Genomic DNA, 18,659 nt, shown 5'->3' with positions numbered 1-18,659 from the left:
TTTAAGGTAAGTAGCCCAAAATGCTGAGAGTTATGTCGCCCCAAAATTTAGCATGTTCAACAACATCCCAACATCTTTAGCGCGCTTGTTTCGTTTCATCAACGAGATACACCACATACACTCCTCGCTTAAATTTCGGGCGATCGGGCGACATAACTCAGCAGTTTGGGTGAGGGTTAGGGTTTCGCGTCTCGCCGTCCAAGAGCTTCTTGTGACGCCACTAACTCTGAAGAAAAAGAGTCTCAGCTGTTAAAGACACCAATTGGCATACAGTCAGTCCCCGTTAATACGGACTCCGAGGGGGCCATAGAAAGTGTCCGTTTTAACGGGGTGTCCTTTTGCGGGTTGAATTTAGAGAAAATATAAGGGCTCTCTTTCTCCAAGGACAAAGCAAACTGTCCGTAATAATGGGGTGTCTGTAAAGCGGGCTTTGACTGTAATTAGCCAAAGCAGAACTGATACAGCTCTGTACTACAACTGGTTGGCATTCGAGTTGGCACTGATCAAGTTTTTGTTTGTTTGTCTGTTTGTTTGTTTTTTTTGTTTTTGTTTTTTATCCTCGTCAGTCTCCATCTACATACATACATACATAACCTTTATTAAAGTGTCTAATCGTTCTAGTGCCTATTGGCACTAATTGGGGACACCTTTAAAACTAAATTACATCATTACAAGAAACTAATGTACTACTACATGAGAAATTTCTGCAATTTGTTTGGCTTAGAGCAGTGGTATTTCAGCTTAATTTGAAATACCTACATGTGACAAACCTTTTGCGGGTAGTAGTATAAACAAATAATAGCATGATTTGTACGTGATATTTTGCATAAATACCACTCGTGATCTTTCAAAATCGTCTCAAATTTCACTCACCTAAAGGCTCGTGAAATTACGTATAACAATTTCGAAATATCACTCGTGGTATTTATGCCAAATATCACTACAAATCATGCTATCACCTATACAAATACTATAAAACATATAAAAAAGCAGGAAATTAACACTATTCAAGCTAAGTACTCTTTAACACTCTGAAGCTAAGTTCTAATTTACAATATAAAAACTAAATGCATATATGAGCTCGGACGCTAAAATGAATGAGTAAATATGCCTACGCCCTGTTAATCTAAGCATAAGCGGCATTCACTCCCACATCCTTCAAGGAATAATGTTACATCATTCTTACGTATCATTGCCCTAAAAGTTGCCAAAGTTCCAATATTTCTCTCCTCCTTGCTTAATTTTGACCACAATTGTGGTCCGAGAAATCTGAGAGAATGTCTTCCATAATTAACAGCTTTAAACCGAGGTAAGACAAAATCTGCGTTTCTTAGGTTATATCTCTTACTATTAGTATTCTCGTTGATATTAAAAATATCCGCAATTTGGTTCATTCATCTCACTGATTCTGCCGTTTTTCTCAAGTGTCCGTTTAAGAGCGGAATCTTTCTGTCCCCACTTTTTTTTTTTCCATTTATCTAAGGTTCTTCCAACATCAGTGCTTCTTCGTACATTTCTTCCAGAAGTATTTCATTGCTCTTTTTCTGTTTTACAAAGCATTGGTAGCAAATTATGTGTCCACTCAGGTGCATCACAAGTAGAATTATGGCATGAAGAGCAAACGCGATCCCAACAAACTCTACATTAGAAGGAAAATTCTTCCATGGATTCGGCCCAAAAAGGACAAATCCAATTTGGAAAAACCAACTGCCTTGTAAGCTTAACAAATAAGCTTTTAAGAAACCGGTAATTTGGAAGAATTGATCAGAAATAGCCGCCAAGAAAAATACAGCACCTGACACGAAAATAAGAATGTAGAGTATTGTGTGCAGGCGAACATTGAGCTCGTCTCGTCCGTGCAGATGGAAGAAAAACAAAAGTCCTTCCATCCAAAAGGCCATCGAGAAGACCAGGTAGTCAAACTTTGGTGGAAGAGGCAGTAATTTGTACACCATTACAAGGTCAACGACGCCAGTCAGACCAAAGAAGGAGTACATAGCGGTGTGCGCATAATTATCCACATGACTGGGTACAAATTCTCCCTTCTCGTCAAATAAGGTTGTTGCTTTGGAGGCTGGAAGCTCGGCTATTACACCAAGGATGGCGAGAACAACTTTTATTACAGGCTCCACGGGAAATTTTGAAAGTTTCCTATGCCCGGGACATGAATACCATAACGGATGGATCAATTTTGACTGACGTTTCCCAGGTTCAGTTTTTGCTCGAGCAGCGATGCCATTTCCTAAGCGGTCCTGCAAGACTTCACCGATAAACCACCACACGGATAAAATTATGAACATTGATCCGGGAACAAGATGACCTTGTAAGGATCCCATTGTCGTTTAAACAAAGTTTTTCCTACAACACTTGCCACGTTGACCTTAATGGAGGTGACTGGTTATGAAGCCCGGCAAACATCAAAGGAGCAAACAAAGATGCCAAGATTTATGTTAGAAGGTCCACGACCCTGCACAATCTTTTGTTTTGCGTTCATACGTTATGCATGAATTACGTAACCAGCACGTTTCTATTGGTTAGTTCCTCAGTACGGAGTAAACAACTATTATGTTTTGTGCAGGGTCAAGGCCAATAAAGAGAACAAAAACATACAACAAAGAACTTTGTCGGGTTTCATAACCATTCCCTCTATTAACTATGCGTTGACACAATGCCCTGCCGTGTGTTAACACGTATTTTAATAAGAGGTGTAAACATGCAATATTGTCATGTTCGCCCTGCGGGCTGTATGTTATTCAAAATGAGGTAGGCGTGGGGTCGCCGACACACACGAGGGGTTTTGCTCCCGGAGCATGCTCCAGGATCATTTCGCACGTGTCAGTACACACGAGGGAGCGTTATTTGCCCCGGGAGCTTGCTCCCAAGTATTTAACCGGTTAAATATCGTGGAGCATTTTGCGGGGTGGAAATTCTGCTCCCGAGGATGAAGTATACCCATGAAATCGTTGGTACACACGGAGGAGCTTTACTCCCGGAGCGTGCCCCTGGAGCATGCTCCGGGAGCAAAACCCCTCGTGTGTGTCGGCCTTAAATATAATAGCACAGCGGTTGTTTCAATTCGCGAATTGCAAAAAAAAAAAAAAAAAGGAAAAAATTGCGTTAGACTCTAAAATTCCATTTCATATGTTGTGGTTTAATTTTATCCTTGGTCTAAATTTTATTTCTTTTTGTTTTTAAATTATTATAATACATTACAAACCCTGAAACAAAGGTAAATAAAGTTTGAGCCAAGGATAAAATTGAATTACAACATGTACATGAATATTGTGTCTTTTTTTCTGGCGACGGTACCGGATCCCTCTGATAGTCCTTTATGGGTGATAAAAACTGCCTCCAGTATATCTCATACTAACATCTAATCTTTGTCAGAAGAGCGTCCTGTCTTTGTGGAAACTTTCCCATGGCTACTCATCAAGCTTAAATAAATGAGAAGTCGCTGAGCAATGGGATTGGATCATTAAACGCAGCATTATATTTGCATTAAAAAACGCAACCCGCTGAAGAAAAAAAAAAAGAAAAGAAAAGCCTACAGAAAAACAAAAAAACACTGTCCGTGAGCTCAGCACAGCTAATATCATTCTCCATTTTGAATGCTACTTTGTATTGAAACAGTGCAGCTGGGAATAAAGCGTTCACGGTAAATAAATATTGACTTGAATTTATAAGTAAAGAAAGCAGAGATAGCACGATGCTCTAGTGATATATTACATAAAGCTGCCGGAAAATATTTTTTGAATTTATTCTGAGGCCTTGTCTAAGAGATATCCTAGCTTAGGAGTATTGTGTTAAAATATTGTGTTTAACCGTCCAGCACAGTGTTAATTACGTGTAAATGTATATGGGATGACTTATTCATTATCTATGCAGTTTATATTGCCAGTTCGTGGTGATTATCGAGTCTAATAGGTTAGACTGCAAAACAACCGCTCTTTCTTCGAAGGTTAAGCTAACGGAAGCAGTCAAACAAAAGTCGTGGAGCGAGTGAGTAAAAAGAAAGGGCGAGACTGGGGAGAGGAGACGCGAAGTTCTGCGCATAGAGTCCACCATTCAACGATACGAAAAGACTGCATTGAAAATCTTGAAAAGACTGTTTCCTTAACGAAAAACAAAGGATAGTTATATGGCCGCTCTCGATGCCCCAGCATAGTCCCTTATCCTTCATCCGTCTTTTCTTGATTTTAGTGAACTTGTACAACAGGATGGCAGAAAGAAGAGCGTTAATTTGTGCAACAAACAGGAACAAACCTGTCAGGGCTATTACTTGCGAGTTTTGTCGTGATCGTCACTCAGCAATACTGTTTTCTGTTTAAAGTTTATTGTTTTGCCTTAAATTATACAAAAAAGAAATGTCTGAATGTTAACAGCTAATGGCGAGGAAGCCCAAGGGAAACCACCGGGCTTGTAAGGAATAGGCTCCCTCGATTATTTATTACAAAGAAATATAAGTAACCGTAAATAACCTAATAAACGCCCACTTCCAAATAAACGCCTCTTATCTAATAAACGCCCCCCTCTACGCTGTTGAAATTTTAATAGACGCTTCTCTCTAATACACGCCCCCTGTCTAATAGACGACCCCTATAAGAAGTAGTCCAAAATACTAGGAATTAGCAAACAGGAGCGAAATCATTCTATTCATTCAGTTTCTTTCTCGATTAACAAGGCTTGTCGTATTTCATCGTGTTGGATGTCAAGTTTAAAGTAAGGGTAGACTAACGATGGCAACACAATAGCAGTCAGCTGGATTCTCACAGCTCGAGGATTCTCACATCAATGTTGGGATTTCAAAGGGCGATATGGATCGCTAGACGGCCTATACTAGACGTATCAGATGCTGGAGTGGATATTCCGCTATTTGTTAACTCTTTTGGTATTTTCACTGAAAGCATGTTAGTTTTGTTGAGATTGTTGCAGTAATGAGAATAAACGCCTCTTATCTATTAAACGCCCATACTTGGACCCACAAAATTAAATAGACCCCCAGGCGTTTATTAGCCGGGTCATTTACGGTATGCAGGTAGAGTTACAATTAATATTATAATAAAATTATTCGATAAATGTATTAATCATAGTTAGGTTAAAAAAAGCAAAGCGAAAGGGAAAAAAAATGAAAATGAAAAGTAGAGGTAAAGGAAAAAAAATAAACGAATATTTTATGATAAGGGGAATACTTTCATTACAGTAAAGGGAAGCGATGCTTGTCGCATTCTCAATTTTAAACAAAGAGAGTAAACGAATTTAGGCGCTTGGAAACTAATAGAGAACTTTTTTACAAAGTCTTTTGCAAAAAGGTCCATTTAAAAGAAGGTAAAGTTTGGCGGAAAATTTTTTCAAACAAAGGTATTATCACGTTTGTCACACAAGGTTTGCCGTCTTTTTCCCTTCGCCGTCCTTTATTTATTTCCCGAATGTTGTTTCCTTTCCACACACATGATGCAATTTTCACTTACCAGAAAAACAAGAGCAAGATTCACCAGTCCCCTAAATCGATCTAAGCTTTGAGATGGGTTTATAAGAGAATCTTGAGCTTTGTGCACCCTGTAATCGCGAAAAAACAAGCAAACAATTAAAAACAAAAAAAAATGTAGATAGATAGATCACCAGATACTAATTTTTTTTGCATGAAATACTTACGGATCATTTATACCCAGTTTTTCTCGTTCGAAGCGGGGTAAATCCCGCAATGGAGGAATCGTGAGTATGACACAAATAATTGGCATATCTCTTCGCCAAATATCAATACAAAAATTTCACCGAATCTAATGGTTATAAATTGTGATGTCACAAAACGTTCATTAAGCACGCGGGCGCAGCGAGTTCCTGCATCCTTTTTTTAATATTCGACCAGAAGCGGTAATCAGCTCCTGATTCGACAAACGTTTTCTCGCAGGGGAAGAGAGGTTGAAATGTGAAGATTTTGTCCTTTCAGTTTTTAGTTTTTATATTGTCGAAAGACTTGAGTCATAAATGCGGGCCGCAAAAATTATTTCATATTGTAGTAGGTAATTGACAATAGAAAAATCATCGTGTGTGGTTTCTGGGCTGTTACGGACCTTACAAGTTTAATCACATGATACTAGTGCGTTTGGCAGGTTTCTTGGACAGCTGGCCAATGAAAAACGTCCAAGGGTTTCTCATAGTGACTTAGTGGCGTCAATGTAATAGAGTACTAAAGTGTGACGTCATAAAAAAATCTAAAATTATGAGATTTGTCAAGATATCCTGAAAGACCAACGTCCAAGACGCCTTCTTGCCAAAAATTAGCATTTCGGGCAAATTGTCTCTGAGATATTAGCCCCGTTATCCTCTGATGATTCCATACAAATCCTTCTAAATTTGGCTTGGTCCTTGACGTGGGTCTAAACGTTTAGACCCAAATCAAATTTAGAAGGATTTGTACCAGTTCTTGGACCATAAAGTGCCAACCTTTCTTAAGCCACGTGCAAACAGACCCAACAACTCCCAACATTGTTGCCCAAAGTTTGACCGGTTTCAACTTTGCGCAGCAACTCCCAAGAACGCTCAACAACATGCAAGAGGGTGTGCAAATGGACGCAACATGTAACATCCAACAATGTTTTCTCCGTTTGCACGGAGTTTAGCTTTAACAAGTTCTTCGGCGGATTTTTTAACTGAGCTGATGAAAAACTGTTTCTATTTTTTATTTTATTTTTTTTTTTAATCGCTGATAAAAAAAACTGAAACCGCTGAAACTGCTGCATCAAGAGTGGTAAATCGTGCAATAAAATGGGACGATAACTTTAAGTTAAAATCACACCCAGAAATCGCCGTTTCACCATGATTTAATGATCATAGAAAACGTTATATAAAAACAAAACAGGACGCAAGAGAGGGGTGGTAGGAAACGGAAAAATCGCCCAAAAACTGCTTTCTCTCTTTTTGCAATTACTTACATGTTGAAGAATGAATTTATATCTTCTCTGTTGTTGTTCAAAGCCAACTTTGTTTATCAGCGAGCTAACTGTCATTCAGTTAGCAAGTTGCATGTTTCTCCCCGGTCTTTGACGACCTCCTTCCCAGGCCCCTCTCCAGGGACGACAAGGAGGGAACTCTGGGTACAGGGTTGGGTATTCAGGGTGCAAAACCTCAACGCTCCTTCCCAAGTTCACTGCTGTATCTCTCTCCTCCGCAGAGGAGTCTTTGTGTCGCAAGGAGACGGTGGTCCCCCGCGCACTTACGGGCGCTTGCTGCATTTCGATTATTGCTATGTTTTTTTAGGGGGGGGGGGATACCCAGCGGAAGCCTCTGCGGAGGAGAGAGATGTTTTATTTATCCGAACAGCCGTGGACATAAACTATTCTCTCCTAGGCAGAGTAGAAGCCTCTTTGTTCCACTAGGAGCTGGTGAGAGGAAGAAAAACACCCCGTAGGGGACCATGGGAAGGGGGAAAAGAAAGTCATTTCGCTCTTCCAATCTTTCCCCTCCCCCTCCCCTCCAATAACTATTTTGCTTAATGTTTTTTTAGAATACCAGTGGGAGCCCAGTCTCTGCTAAAAAGAGCACATAGAGGATTTATCATTTGCTCCCCACGTGGACACGTAAGAAAAAGGAACATGTGACAAAGCCCTAGGAACCTCTGCGTTGGTGGCTTATTCATCGTGTGTTCAAAGGGGCAATATCACGAAAATTCTCTCAAGTTTTCGAGTACACTGGCTAGGTGTATTGGGCAAAGCCCTCCACTTAGAACCACGGCAGGTAACGCAACTACCCCGCGTCAGTTTTTCGTTTGTTTGTTTTTCTCTCTTTTCGTCTTTTTTAAGTTATTTGCTTTTAAAGATGGAAAATGCTATATTTTCCAAAACCATCGCCATGTATATTGACATTTCCATGAAAGTAATTTTAAAACAAAACAAGCAGGTTTGTATTCATTTTTAGAAGTGTGTTAAAATTTGACTTTTTCCGCTTATACTGAACGAAAAGCTTTCAACAAAATAAACAAATCAAAAGTAAAGTAACTCCATTATCACTGCTGAAGTCAAACATCTAAGGACGTTAGCACTTGTAAAGTAAACGACTTTCAATGCATTTCAAAGATGATATTGTGAGGACTGCTCCAAAGGTCAGGAGGATTTTGAAAAGGGTACATCCACAACCTGTCTACAAGTTGGGACGTAAATGTCAGTCCCACTTTAGCGGAGAAACAAATGCTGTGGAAGTGAGGAAAATGCTTTTATTTGAATGGACAAGAACATTGTGCCGCCTTGGATGCAAATCGAGCATTCGCAGCTTTCCTAAGCTATTTCAGCCACTGACAGGCTCTTGGTTAATTCCGGGGGTTTCTCTAATTTAGGTCAATTCTGTTGGGAGTGTGTGGCACACTTCCTTCTCCTTCATGACCCTTTTTTAGTGGAAAATATACATGTGATTTTCTGTATCCTATTACAGACAAAAATATGTAATTTCCCTACCACTGTTTGGACCAAAATATGTATTCCCTCCCCCCCCCTAAATATATGTCAGACCTGAAGCGCTGTTCTCAAGAGACGATAAAAATTCATGTTGTTACAAATAAATGCCAAATTCCAGACCCTAGTTCCAGAAACAGAAAGGACAAAACCTTACCCAATCTCGGACCAAACAAGATAAAAACCCTAGTCTTTGGTTCCCTGCAAACTAATATAGGGGGAGTAGCTCCTCCCTGGTGGGGCGGGGTACTTCCTTATAAGAGCCTAATGGGGATGTGCCGCTGGATGGGGTGGCATTTTCACGACTGGATTGACTATAATGGGGTTGCATTTTCAATAGAGTTACTAGAATGGGGTCACACATTTAAGGATTTTTGGGGGTAAGACGGTTCTTCACATTTACGGTTAGCAAACGTACCAGAATGTTTGTACTGTAGATGAAAAGTAAAGTGTTTTTCATTCAAAAAAAAAAAATGGTTCAATTCATAAAAAAAAGAAAGTGACTAAGTTGGGATCCTGAAAATTACTTATTTGCCCAAAAGTGACCAAGATTGGTGTATAATTGGCTTTAAAATAGACTATAATTGGGTAGGAGCTCTGAGAATATTGCGGCAAATACCAAAGAAATCCCCCCCCCGCCCCCCGCTCCCACCAGACTCACCGCCTCTGAGTCAACTTTCTGCGATATGCCAAGAGGAAACGTAAACTTTTTTATGGCTGTTAAAAGGAAAACTAGTAACTCTTGGTAGTATGTATATGAAAAGGCGGCTGCCACAAAAGTAACCATTTTATAAACTATAAAAGTGTGACCCGTTTGGTTTCTCTTCCTCTCCTTTCCTTACCCTCCAAACTGCATTTAAGGTCATTTGGCCGCGACAAGCTCGCTTTGGACGCTCGCTTATCGTCGTCTAACTGCATTTTTTTAAATGGTACTGCGTACCCAAACGCTCTCTCAATCAGCTTTCTCCGCAGTGGCCAATATAAAAACTTAGAGTGCAACCACTAATTATTTTTCTCATCTTGTTCGATCTTCTTCGAATTCCCATCTGTTCGTTCCCTCTATTTCTTCTCTCTTCTTACTTAGCTTGTGATTGTTCGGAATGTCAGACCCAAAAACCTCGAGATTTGGCGTCAATTTGGTCAAGGGCTAATGAGTTTCAGGATTTTCAGATATTTTCAGTAGCCAGGTTTTGGCAAATTCATTTTGCTTTGCATAATTTTATAAAACATGAACAGATCCTTGCATTCATTGACATGAATCCTACTATCTTCTGCTGCGCCTAACAAAATTTTTTTCCTTCGCCAAGAATAAAGGCTTCGCATGCATTCCAGTATCAGTATCAGTTTCATTTAAATGGGTATTTCCTTGCGTGTTAGAAAATAATGTAGCATTCTAGTGGATCTAAACCACCAGTCAACTGTTAACAAACCTTTTTTTTATTATTAAATCCGTAGAAAAGGAAAAATATCGGACTTTTAATTCTACAAAGGTGGTGATCGAGACGGAAATGACCTGCGAACGGTCAGGTTAGAAAACAATAGGACGTCCGCATTTCCTGTGTCATTATCAGAGAAAAATATAAATTTTAAAATTTTAAAATAAGCAAACAATAGTTGCTCCGCTCTTTAGAAAGCTAAAAAGTGTGCTAGATGTTATTCAAAGCCAACGGGTAATTATAACGAAATGAATATGTGAAGCAGCAGGTGTTATCGGAAAGTCTACATAGGAAATGACTTATTAAAACAAAACACTGTATTTGCCGAGTTCAATTTAACCCATCCCGACAAGACTGCATAAAAGATGCAATCGCTGACAAGGACTTGTCTGACTCCGCAGGCCTTTTTTTAAATTCGTGGTGGTCATCGATTTGTCACCAGCAGTATATAATACCGATTATCAATTTTGGCCTATTGCATTGTTAAGTAGAGTTACCACAGGGATAATGAAGCGACTGAAAACTGACTCTGCCATCGCCAAACTTGGTGAAAGTGCCTATAACGCACTTGTGATGACAAACCAAGTGAGCGGAGTCGAGACACGCATTTTACACTATAGTTATAACCTGTCAGCCGAAGACGGTGCTCAGTGTTCATTCAACGAAGATAGCTATGGTTCTTTGACGAGAACAAGCCAAAGCCTCGGATCACAGCGCATGACAAGGCGAGCTTTTAGCAAAGACGAAAAAGAAACAAATCGTGATTTTGATAAAGAAAAACTACGAAGAAACAGTATTGGGCATTTACCTGGCAGCAAGAATGCGGTGAATGGCTCTGCAAATCAAAAAGAAGGGAAGCCGCTGATCTATTTTGGTGGAGCAATGCAAGCAGGGCTTGTGCACGAGGAATCGACTGCTGACTTAACGAAGGACACGGATGATCGCGTAACGCAAAATAACGGATCGCGCGGAAACCATCCCCGCAAATATGGACTGGGAGAGAGAACTAACGTATCTATCATGAGTCATAAACTAAGGAAAAAAGCTGTTTGCGATTCCACGGACAATTCACATTACCAAAGACAATTCTTAAGGGTTTTGAACAAGCGATTCTAAGAAATCCACTCATTTCTTTTGGGCCTAGTGCATTGCTAATTTTTTTTCTATTTTAACTATTATCTACAGGGTATACGTATTCATTTGCTGTTTTCAAAACTCACTCCTTGATTATCAGCCAGATTGTGTATATATACAAAATATGCATATTTGGTCGACGCAATACATTCGCGGTCAAAATATATATGTTATTATTTTTGTCGTGAACGAATTTGTCTTGGATTTCGAGACTCAGCAATAATTATTATAAACACACCGCACGACATCTATCGAAATGGTTTCAAAAAATTTCCTTGAACTCTGATTCATTAGTAAAATTTGTTAGCCACTTTTTTTTTCTTTTACTGTGAGCTGAAACATTTAGCTGTAAATAGGGAGAATTGAAAATGACTCGGGGCAAAACAGATGCAAATTCTGTTTCAATTTACCTTGATGTCAAGAGGCCCCACGAAGGCTTTATACAGGAAAATGGATGTGAATAATGCGTGTAGAGGCAGGTGGTTTTTTTGAAAATATTTCATAGCCTTTGTATTTTATTCATCTATGCACGAAGATTCTTAAGTTAAAATAATCTTAGTTGTAGGAAGCTTAATGTTTAAAGATGCGCGAAACTCGCTAGAGGAGATAATGAAATTGAAATTTGATCTCGCGCTCTAAGTTATTGTTTTGGGTAAATATTGAAAAGACAGCTTGCCATGCAGTAAATAAACATAATTATTAAGTAAAAATTGTGTCGTGATGAATATCAGGAAAGTGGTAAAATGGTAGTGCTGGAATACAAATAGCAACGTCAACAAAAATAAATATATTAGATATACAAAGATAAACTACTCCCTACTGATAAACAACATACAATAAGAATGCGTTGGAAATTCAGCTATATATGATAGGTAGAATCGCCGTTAATTCTTTTGATAAGCCAGTCCGGATTTCTGTTTTTGTTTTGCTTTTTTTTTTTTTAGTTGTGTTGTTTGTGCATGTCCTTTTTCAGCCTCGTCCTCATTGTCTTTTCCGCCATTTTGACGCCGTCGTGCTCCCGTCCGCGACGTGAAACTCGAGCTGGTCTGTTTGGCGTTGTGGCGATAACGTGAGCATTTAACTTTCATTTCAATCAGGTTTGTTGCGTTTAGCAACCAGAATTTTGCAGATTATCGTTCTTAAATGGTCCTTGTTTTCTTTCAGTCACATTTCAAGCTCGATCTCCAAGCTCTGTTATCTAAACCTACATCTTTATAATGTTTCTATGTGTAAAATTTTCGATGTATTCATATGAGAGGGCGGGCTGGCTCGGTTCCCGAGATCTCGGTTTTTCCAACCGAGATCTCGCTAAGCGGGCTAGAAATTTTGCCATATGAACACTTCATCCCGGTTACCGCGATGAACGGCGGGATGAATTCTGGCGGTCCGGATGGCATCGTCTTGCATTGCCTGCTGTATTTTCCACATCATAATGTATCGGTCAAATCGAAGCTTCAACATGCCCCCCCCGGACATACCCCTGGCATTTGACACCTTTGCCGTCCCGGGGAGGAGGGAATTTGATTATCAGAGTCTTTCAGGGGGTGGGGAATTTGATCCCCATGCTTTAGGGGTGGGGAATTTGAACTGCACCCTCGATTTCATGTAAAATCTTTGGCGTGGCGAGCTATCATGGCGGACGCAGTGTTAGAGGATTTTCGTGGAAAAGGTTGTGCCTTTGTGGCCAATTGGTTACAAGGAAAGGGCTTAAACAAGCTTTGTGCCGTATTTGAAGTATTCAAATTTTAAAAATTTTAATATTGGATTCAGGCTTTGAACGTGTGAAAGTATTTTATTGTTGTGTTTACAATGAAATACAATACCTATACCGGCGATTCAATACAACAACATAAAATAAAATAAAATAAAATAAAAAGCTCAGGTCAACTACTTTGACTACTGTTAATTAATAAGGTGAGCGATGATGCATATCAGTGAAATGGTCATGATGTAGTAATCTCAATAGGTGGGATCTTTTTTTATATAACACGTTGTATGTTGCATGACGAAGAGCATTCAGTGACCTTTTGTACCAGCAATTTCCGCCGCTTTGCACGAGACTTTTGTTCGTAGTAAATACGCTAACAGTGTTTCTCAGTTTTTGTTATATTCATAAAGATTTTGTTCGACAACTGAAGGCGTTTCCGCCGTCCTTCTGTCATTTTTGTGCCTGTGAAATGTCCCCGGAGTGGGGGCATTTGATCACCTGAATGGACCCTAGTGTGGGGCATTTGAACGGCATTTTGCCCCAGGTAGGGGGGAATATGAACAATAATTTTCCTCATTTGTTAAACACAGGCAAATTAAAATGCCCGGGGGGTTGCCCGGGGGGGCATGTTGAAGCTTCGATTTGACCGATACATAAGCATCCCATTTAACTGCAGTGATACAGCTTTAAGACTTACCGATGCTAAGATAGGCCCGAAAGTTAAAATTTTTGTGTTTCGCCATGTTTGCTTTGTTTCCCAAATTTGGCGCCAGAACTCTTACCCAGGATCTTTGACCTTTTCTCATCTCGGAAACCGGGCTGAAATTTCTCATATGAACCCAAGGCAAAATTCATCCCGGTAACCGAGCCAGCCCGGTTAACCGGGCTCATATGAAGAGGCCCCCAATCTGATCCAATATGGCAAACAGCAAACCGTAAGTGAGCTTTACAAGGACAAAATTGTCCCACAAGCCAAATGAAAGTGTCCAGACAAAACGTATGAACTCCGATATTTTACTTGTGTGTTTTTAGCTCACTTTTTTCGTTAGACTATCGTATAAATGAAACGTATGTATTGAAAATTGTTTAGAGTAGAAGGTTAAATATCGCGTACTAACGTGGGAATACTGAAATAAAGTTGTTGTTGTTGCTGTTGTTGTTGTTACATGCAAGCAAATAAGCATTAATTCTCTTAATTCTTTATGCGTAGCCATATTTTCCTCTTCGGTAGTCTTCCAAGGCGCCGTCCTCCTGAGTTCACTGCGATCTTAATGTTCGAATTTTGGAAGGAAGCGACGGCAACCTCTGTTCCAGGCTTGCTCTGCCAGTCCGGTCGCCGTCGCCCCGAAAACGTCTCTATCTTAAGTTCCCTTCTATCTCCACGACTGGAAATATGTCTGCGTTAGCAGGCTAAAGGTTAGGAGAATTTGTTCCAGGGGCGCGTTTCTCGAAAGGCCCGATAACTTTTCGGGCACGAAGGAAATTTTTCAAAGCAACCTCTGTTACATAGTAGCAAAGTTCCTAGCTCACAAATCGGTCAGTTTTGCTCCGGTAACTGATAGTTTCATTGTGTCATTTTCAAAATTACTGAAACTTTCACCCCAGGCTGTTCTCCGTATTCAAAGGGGCGCCGCATCAATTTCGCTTAATCGAAATAACCAAATAAATCTTCTCGGTGGTTTTCACGTTGAAGGCCACGTAGTAATTGTAAGATCAGGTACCAAGGCTTTATCTTTCAACCTGTTTAATTTGAAATTTTTATGGCATTTTATTTGGTCAAAAAGTCCTGTTCTGATCACGTTTTATGGTTTATAATAGGACAATCTCATGACTTTTGGAGGGCATATAGTTTATTTTAGTTTACGATGGAGTCGTGAAAAATTTGCAATGTGGAGATATGTTGGGAGTAGATCTTAGGTCATTTAGGTTAATTATTTGAAATATCTGCATCAAAGCTTGCAAAGAGCAGCCACAAGTATGGTATTCAATTGGTACAGGGAGTGCTCGCCGATTTTCTCTTCAAGTACGAATTCTCCCTCTAAACTAATAATAGGTAATAATAAAAATATATAAATAATTTATAACATCTTTATTATCTTACCGTAAAGTTCCGATACTAACGACCCCCTGAAAGTAGCGACCCCCCGAAATTAACATCAATTTTTGGTGGCCGCTATTGAATCCCGAAAGTAGCGACCCTCCGAAAGTAGCGACCCCCCCGAAAGTAGCGACCTCTCGAAAGTAGCAACCCTTCCCGAAAGTAGTGAGACCAAGTTTATTTAATTGTATACCGTATACTATTAATTTGTCAATCAATAGTCCAAATTTTTATGTACAATGATATGTTCGTGCAGTGTCACAAATTGTTCACGATGAGGCACTTTAATTTACAACAAGGGGAAGCTTTATGCCCCCATTCGTCCTTGACATCAGTTCACTGATGTAGCGATGTAAGAACTACCGTAAAACGGCATAATTTCGTATTAACAACAGGAACGTTTCTTCAAATTGAAGTTGGGTTCGAGGAGGAGGCATCGAGATTCCTTGCGTTTATGAAATTGGCGTCAAGAAAGGACTTAGAAGTCTAAGAAAAGAACTGAGAGACAAACTAATACAACTCGTCCCGACCAATGACAATACAATCTAGGAAGACATCCGGAGCCCACCCATGTCGCAGCTAAAACATGAAACTGGATAGACGAATTTTGTCTCATTTGTTTATTGGTGTTGATATAGATTTATGTTATTTTTTACCCTATTGCTGTATTTATCATTGTTACCTTCTTTTTATAAAATACAATCTATACATATGGAATGCAAATAGAATGTTGTTCTTTTTTAAATTTTATGTCGTTCATTTTTTATTTCGGAAAAAAAGCTCCCGCAAGCTCTATTTGTAAACGATTTTTGTTCCCCGAAAGTAACGACCCCCCGAAAGTAGCGACCTCCAAAGGCTGCTAATTCCGAAAGTAACGACGGTCGCTACTATCGGAACTCTACGGTAGTACTTTAGTATTTAATCATGTTTAAATTCGAGTAATTCACACCTGAGAGCTTTAGAATAGACCTTTTTAGCTTGTATGTTTTGTTTTTCCAATGCAGGCCCTGTGACGTTACCCAGTAGAACTTTTCCTTGCAAATGCCTGCGTGCATATGCGTTCATAACTAATGAAAAGACAAAAGGCAACTTCCCTTCAGAACGTCACGTGGCCTGAAATGGGAAAATAAAACCTACAAGCTAAAAAGGTCAATTGACAGAATATTTTAGCTTTTGAAATAACTTGATATTTTATTTATTTATTTTTTTTTTTATCTCAGCACTTTAGTATTACGAATTTAAGGATATTAGCATAGTATTTTAGTAGTTGTTGTATTTTAGTTTCATAGGGCCATAAGGGAGACTACAATCAGGCTGTCATTATGCACCCTACTGAAATAAAGGGTTCATTCGTTCATTCATAATAATGATAATGATAATGATAATAATAATAATAATAATAATAATAATAATAATAATAATAATAATGTTGATGATAATAATAATAATAATAATAATAATAATGATAATAGTAATAATAATTGTAAAAATAATAAGAAAACACTCGTTTATAAAAAAGCGAGGCACCGGGTGAATTTAATTGTTTTCGTACTCTAAAAGAAGTTTGACCTTTTATTTGCTGCATTGCTTGCAGCTTTTCCTGCATCTGAATGACATGTAACGAGGGTACTTCCTGCATCTGCCTCTTCGCGCCCAGTGAAAACAGAATAGGCGGTCATCTTTGCATACTGTGAAAAACAGAGAGAAATATGAATTTTACTTAAAGAAAAAAAGCCTTGCTTACACCAAAGATGCAAAATTAAACACGTCAAGCAACATAATCTCAATATTTATAAAATAACTAAGATAGTACGCGCGCTCTGATTGGCTGAGAGGAGCGTTTGCGTGAGAGTATGCAAACATGGCTGTGACGTAAGATGTTTTGCTTTTCGCGCTAATCCACGCAAGCACGAATTTGAAAAAGTTTTAGTGATCAAAACTCGACAAGTTTACTTTTATTATTTACCCATTCCTTCGTCGGCTGAAACTTGGAAAATCTTTACAAGCAAGCTGTGTCAACTTTTTTTCGCTTAAGCTGGCATTTTAAGCGAGAAAAATCCGTGTTTTGGAAAGAATCTTTTTGCAAAACAAGAACTGATTACGCGTGCAAGACTTAGTGTACAAGACTTTGCGACTGGTAAGAATTTCTCTTTAAATAAGTGCCATAGCAAAGGGTTTTGCGTTTTTTCTCAGGAAAGTTATTTATAAAAGCAATAGAAAACTTTTTTCCGGTGTTTGCGTAGCCTGATATAAACACTCGAGGGGTTGGGAGAATTCTCGACAGTTATGCAAACCCTCGACTTCGTCTCGGGTTTGCATAACTGTCTCGAATTCTCCCAACCCCTCTCGTGTTTACATCAGGCTATATGTAAACGCAGAAAACGTTTTCTATTGCTTAAATAGGGTTCTATACCGTTATTTAGTCGGCGCAGCTCGACAAATAACCGAAGACCCCAAGGAAAGTGGCCTCTGTCATGGTTCTTGCAAAACAGCCTTGTAATCAACCCGGATAAAACGAAATTGCCCTTAATTTATCTTATCTTTAAGTACTTTCTAAAACTTTCTTCTTTTATCAATAAAGACGTTTGAAAAGAGGAAAAATATCTCGCGTAGAAGTTGACGCGTACTGCTTCGAGTTTAGCAGGCGCTTTGATAATTAAAGTAGATTTAAATTTTCTGGCACCCGTCAAATGCTTCAAAATGTGCTTTCAGATTTTGATTTACATATTACTTTTTCTGGGAAAAGAATTGCGTCCGGTTCCTTCGGCGAAGGACCTTGGAGTGCATGTAGACGCTACATTAGTTTGATGAACACGTAAAAAGTATTTCATCTCCTTGCATGTGGACCGACGATCTTAAGTCAGATCAATAGGGTAAAACATCTTTAGACAAAAACTTTATTAAACGTTGTCAATGCACTGGTTTTTAGCAAACTCTACTATAGTTCCTTGTCTGGTCTAGTACGACAAATTTAGGAATAACAATTTAATAAACTGCAAAAGTTCGAAACTTCACAACTAGAGTCATAAACCGTTCATGTAAATTGATCACTCCTAAGAGAAGTCAAATGGCTATCTGTCGAATCCATGCTTGTTTGCAGGGATGGCGTACTGGTTTTCAGAAGTGCTTAAGGGGATTGATTATAGACTATCTTGCTAAGAAATTTAAAAAGAGGTCTGAATTTCACAACAGAGACACACGAAACAAGAATAATAAGATTGACATCCCAGGGTACAAGCTGCGGCGGGCCAAGGACCTTTCAGGACAGTTTCCTACTGTGGACACCTTACCCCGAAAGACTCTGTCACCGAATAAATTTTAAATAAAGATTTTAAAAAATCATTTCAGTAACGCTCTGAGTATAGTAGTCTACCTAAATGACTCCAGTAAGAGAACATCGTGACTTTTAAGGACCTAGGGGCTGCTTACATTTGTCTTTGTAACGGAGAGAATTGGAGGCTATGTTGATATCTTGTTAAAAAAATATTTGTGAATATAATATATAAATTTAGCCAGGGCTAAAAGCGAAGCTGTCGATAATATTTATAGTTTGCTCAAACAAAATATGAAATCGTCTAATGCTAAGTGGCGAAGGCAACGAGAATGGTGAAAAAACAACAATAGGTAAAATTAGCAAAAAGGTAACTTTGCACGTGCAGCACACTTTTTCTGTACATTTCTTTGCCGTTGTTTTGCACGACTACAACGTTAAACTTCCAGAAACTTCCTAGTTACACGTTTTATGAAAGGAAATGTACTTCTTGCTCACTTTTGTTTACTGTCGCTCAGTGACCTTGGTGGCCGCTAGTATTTCTCACCTTTCTCACCGCCGCTAACGT

At 39.1% G+C, this 18,659-nt stretch overlaps 2 protein-coding genes across 2 annotated transcripts; one reads left to right on the top strand and one right to left on the bottom strand.

Moving 5' to 3' along the window:
* Positions 1–1,469: 1,469 nt before the first annotated feature.
* On the bottom strand, positions 1,470–2,351 carry LOC140926634 (transmembrane protein 45B-like). Its single transcript, XM_073376354.1, has one exon. The coding sequence runs from the start codon at positions 2,334–2,336 to the stop codon at positions 1,479–1,481; it is 858 nt and encodes a 285-aa protein (XP_073232455.1). The 5' UTR covers positions 2,337–2,351; the 3' UTR covers positions 1,470–1,478.
* A 7,612-nt stretch (positions 2,352–9,963) lies between these two features.
* Positions 9,964–11,815, top strand: LOC140926633 (uncharacterized). Its single transcript, XM_073376353.1, has one exon. It carries the CDS (start codon positions 10,388–10,390, stop codon positions 10,994–10,996), a length of 609 nt encoding a protein of 202 aa, XP_073232454.1. The 5' UTR covers positions 9,964–10,387; the 3' UTR covers positions 10,997–11,815.
* The last annotated feature ends 6,844 nt before the right edge of the window (positions 11,816–18,659 follow it).

Source organism: Porites lutea, chromosome 2, assembly GCF_958299795.1.
Source record: "Porites lutea chromosome 2, jaPorLute2.1, whole genome shotgun sequence".
NCBI lineage: Eukaryota > Metazoa > Cnidaria > Anthozoa > Scleractinia > Poritidae > Porites > Porites lutea.
Note: the sequence above shows the minus strand (reverse complement) of the source record. Positions and strands in the feature narration are given on the sequence as shown.

What these genes read in the sequence shown, in the direction of transcription:
- LOC140926634 (XM_073376354.1), bottom strand. Translation starts at nt 2,336, where the DNA reads ATGGGATCCTTACAAGGTCATCTTGTTCCCGGATCAATGTTCATAATT.
- LOC140926633 (XM_073376353.1), top strand. Translation starts at nt 10,388, where the DNA reads ATGAAGCGACTGAAAACTGACTCTGCCATCGCCAAACTTGGTGAAAGT.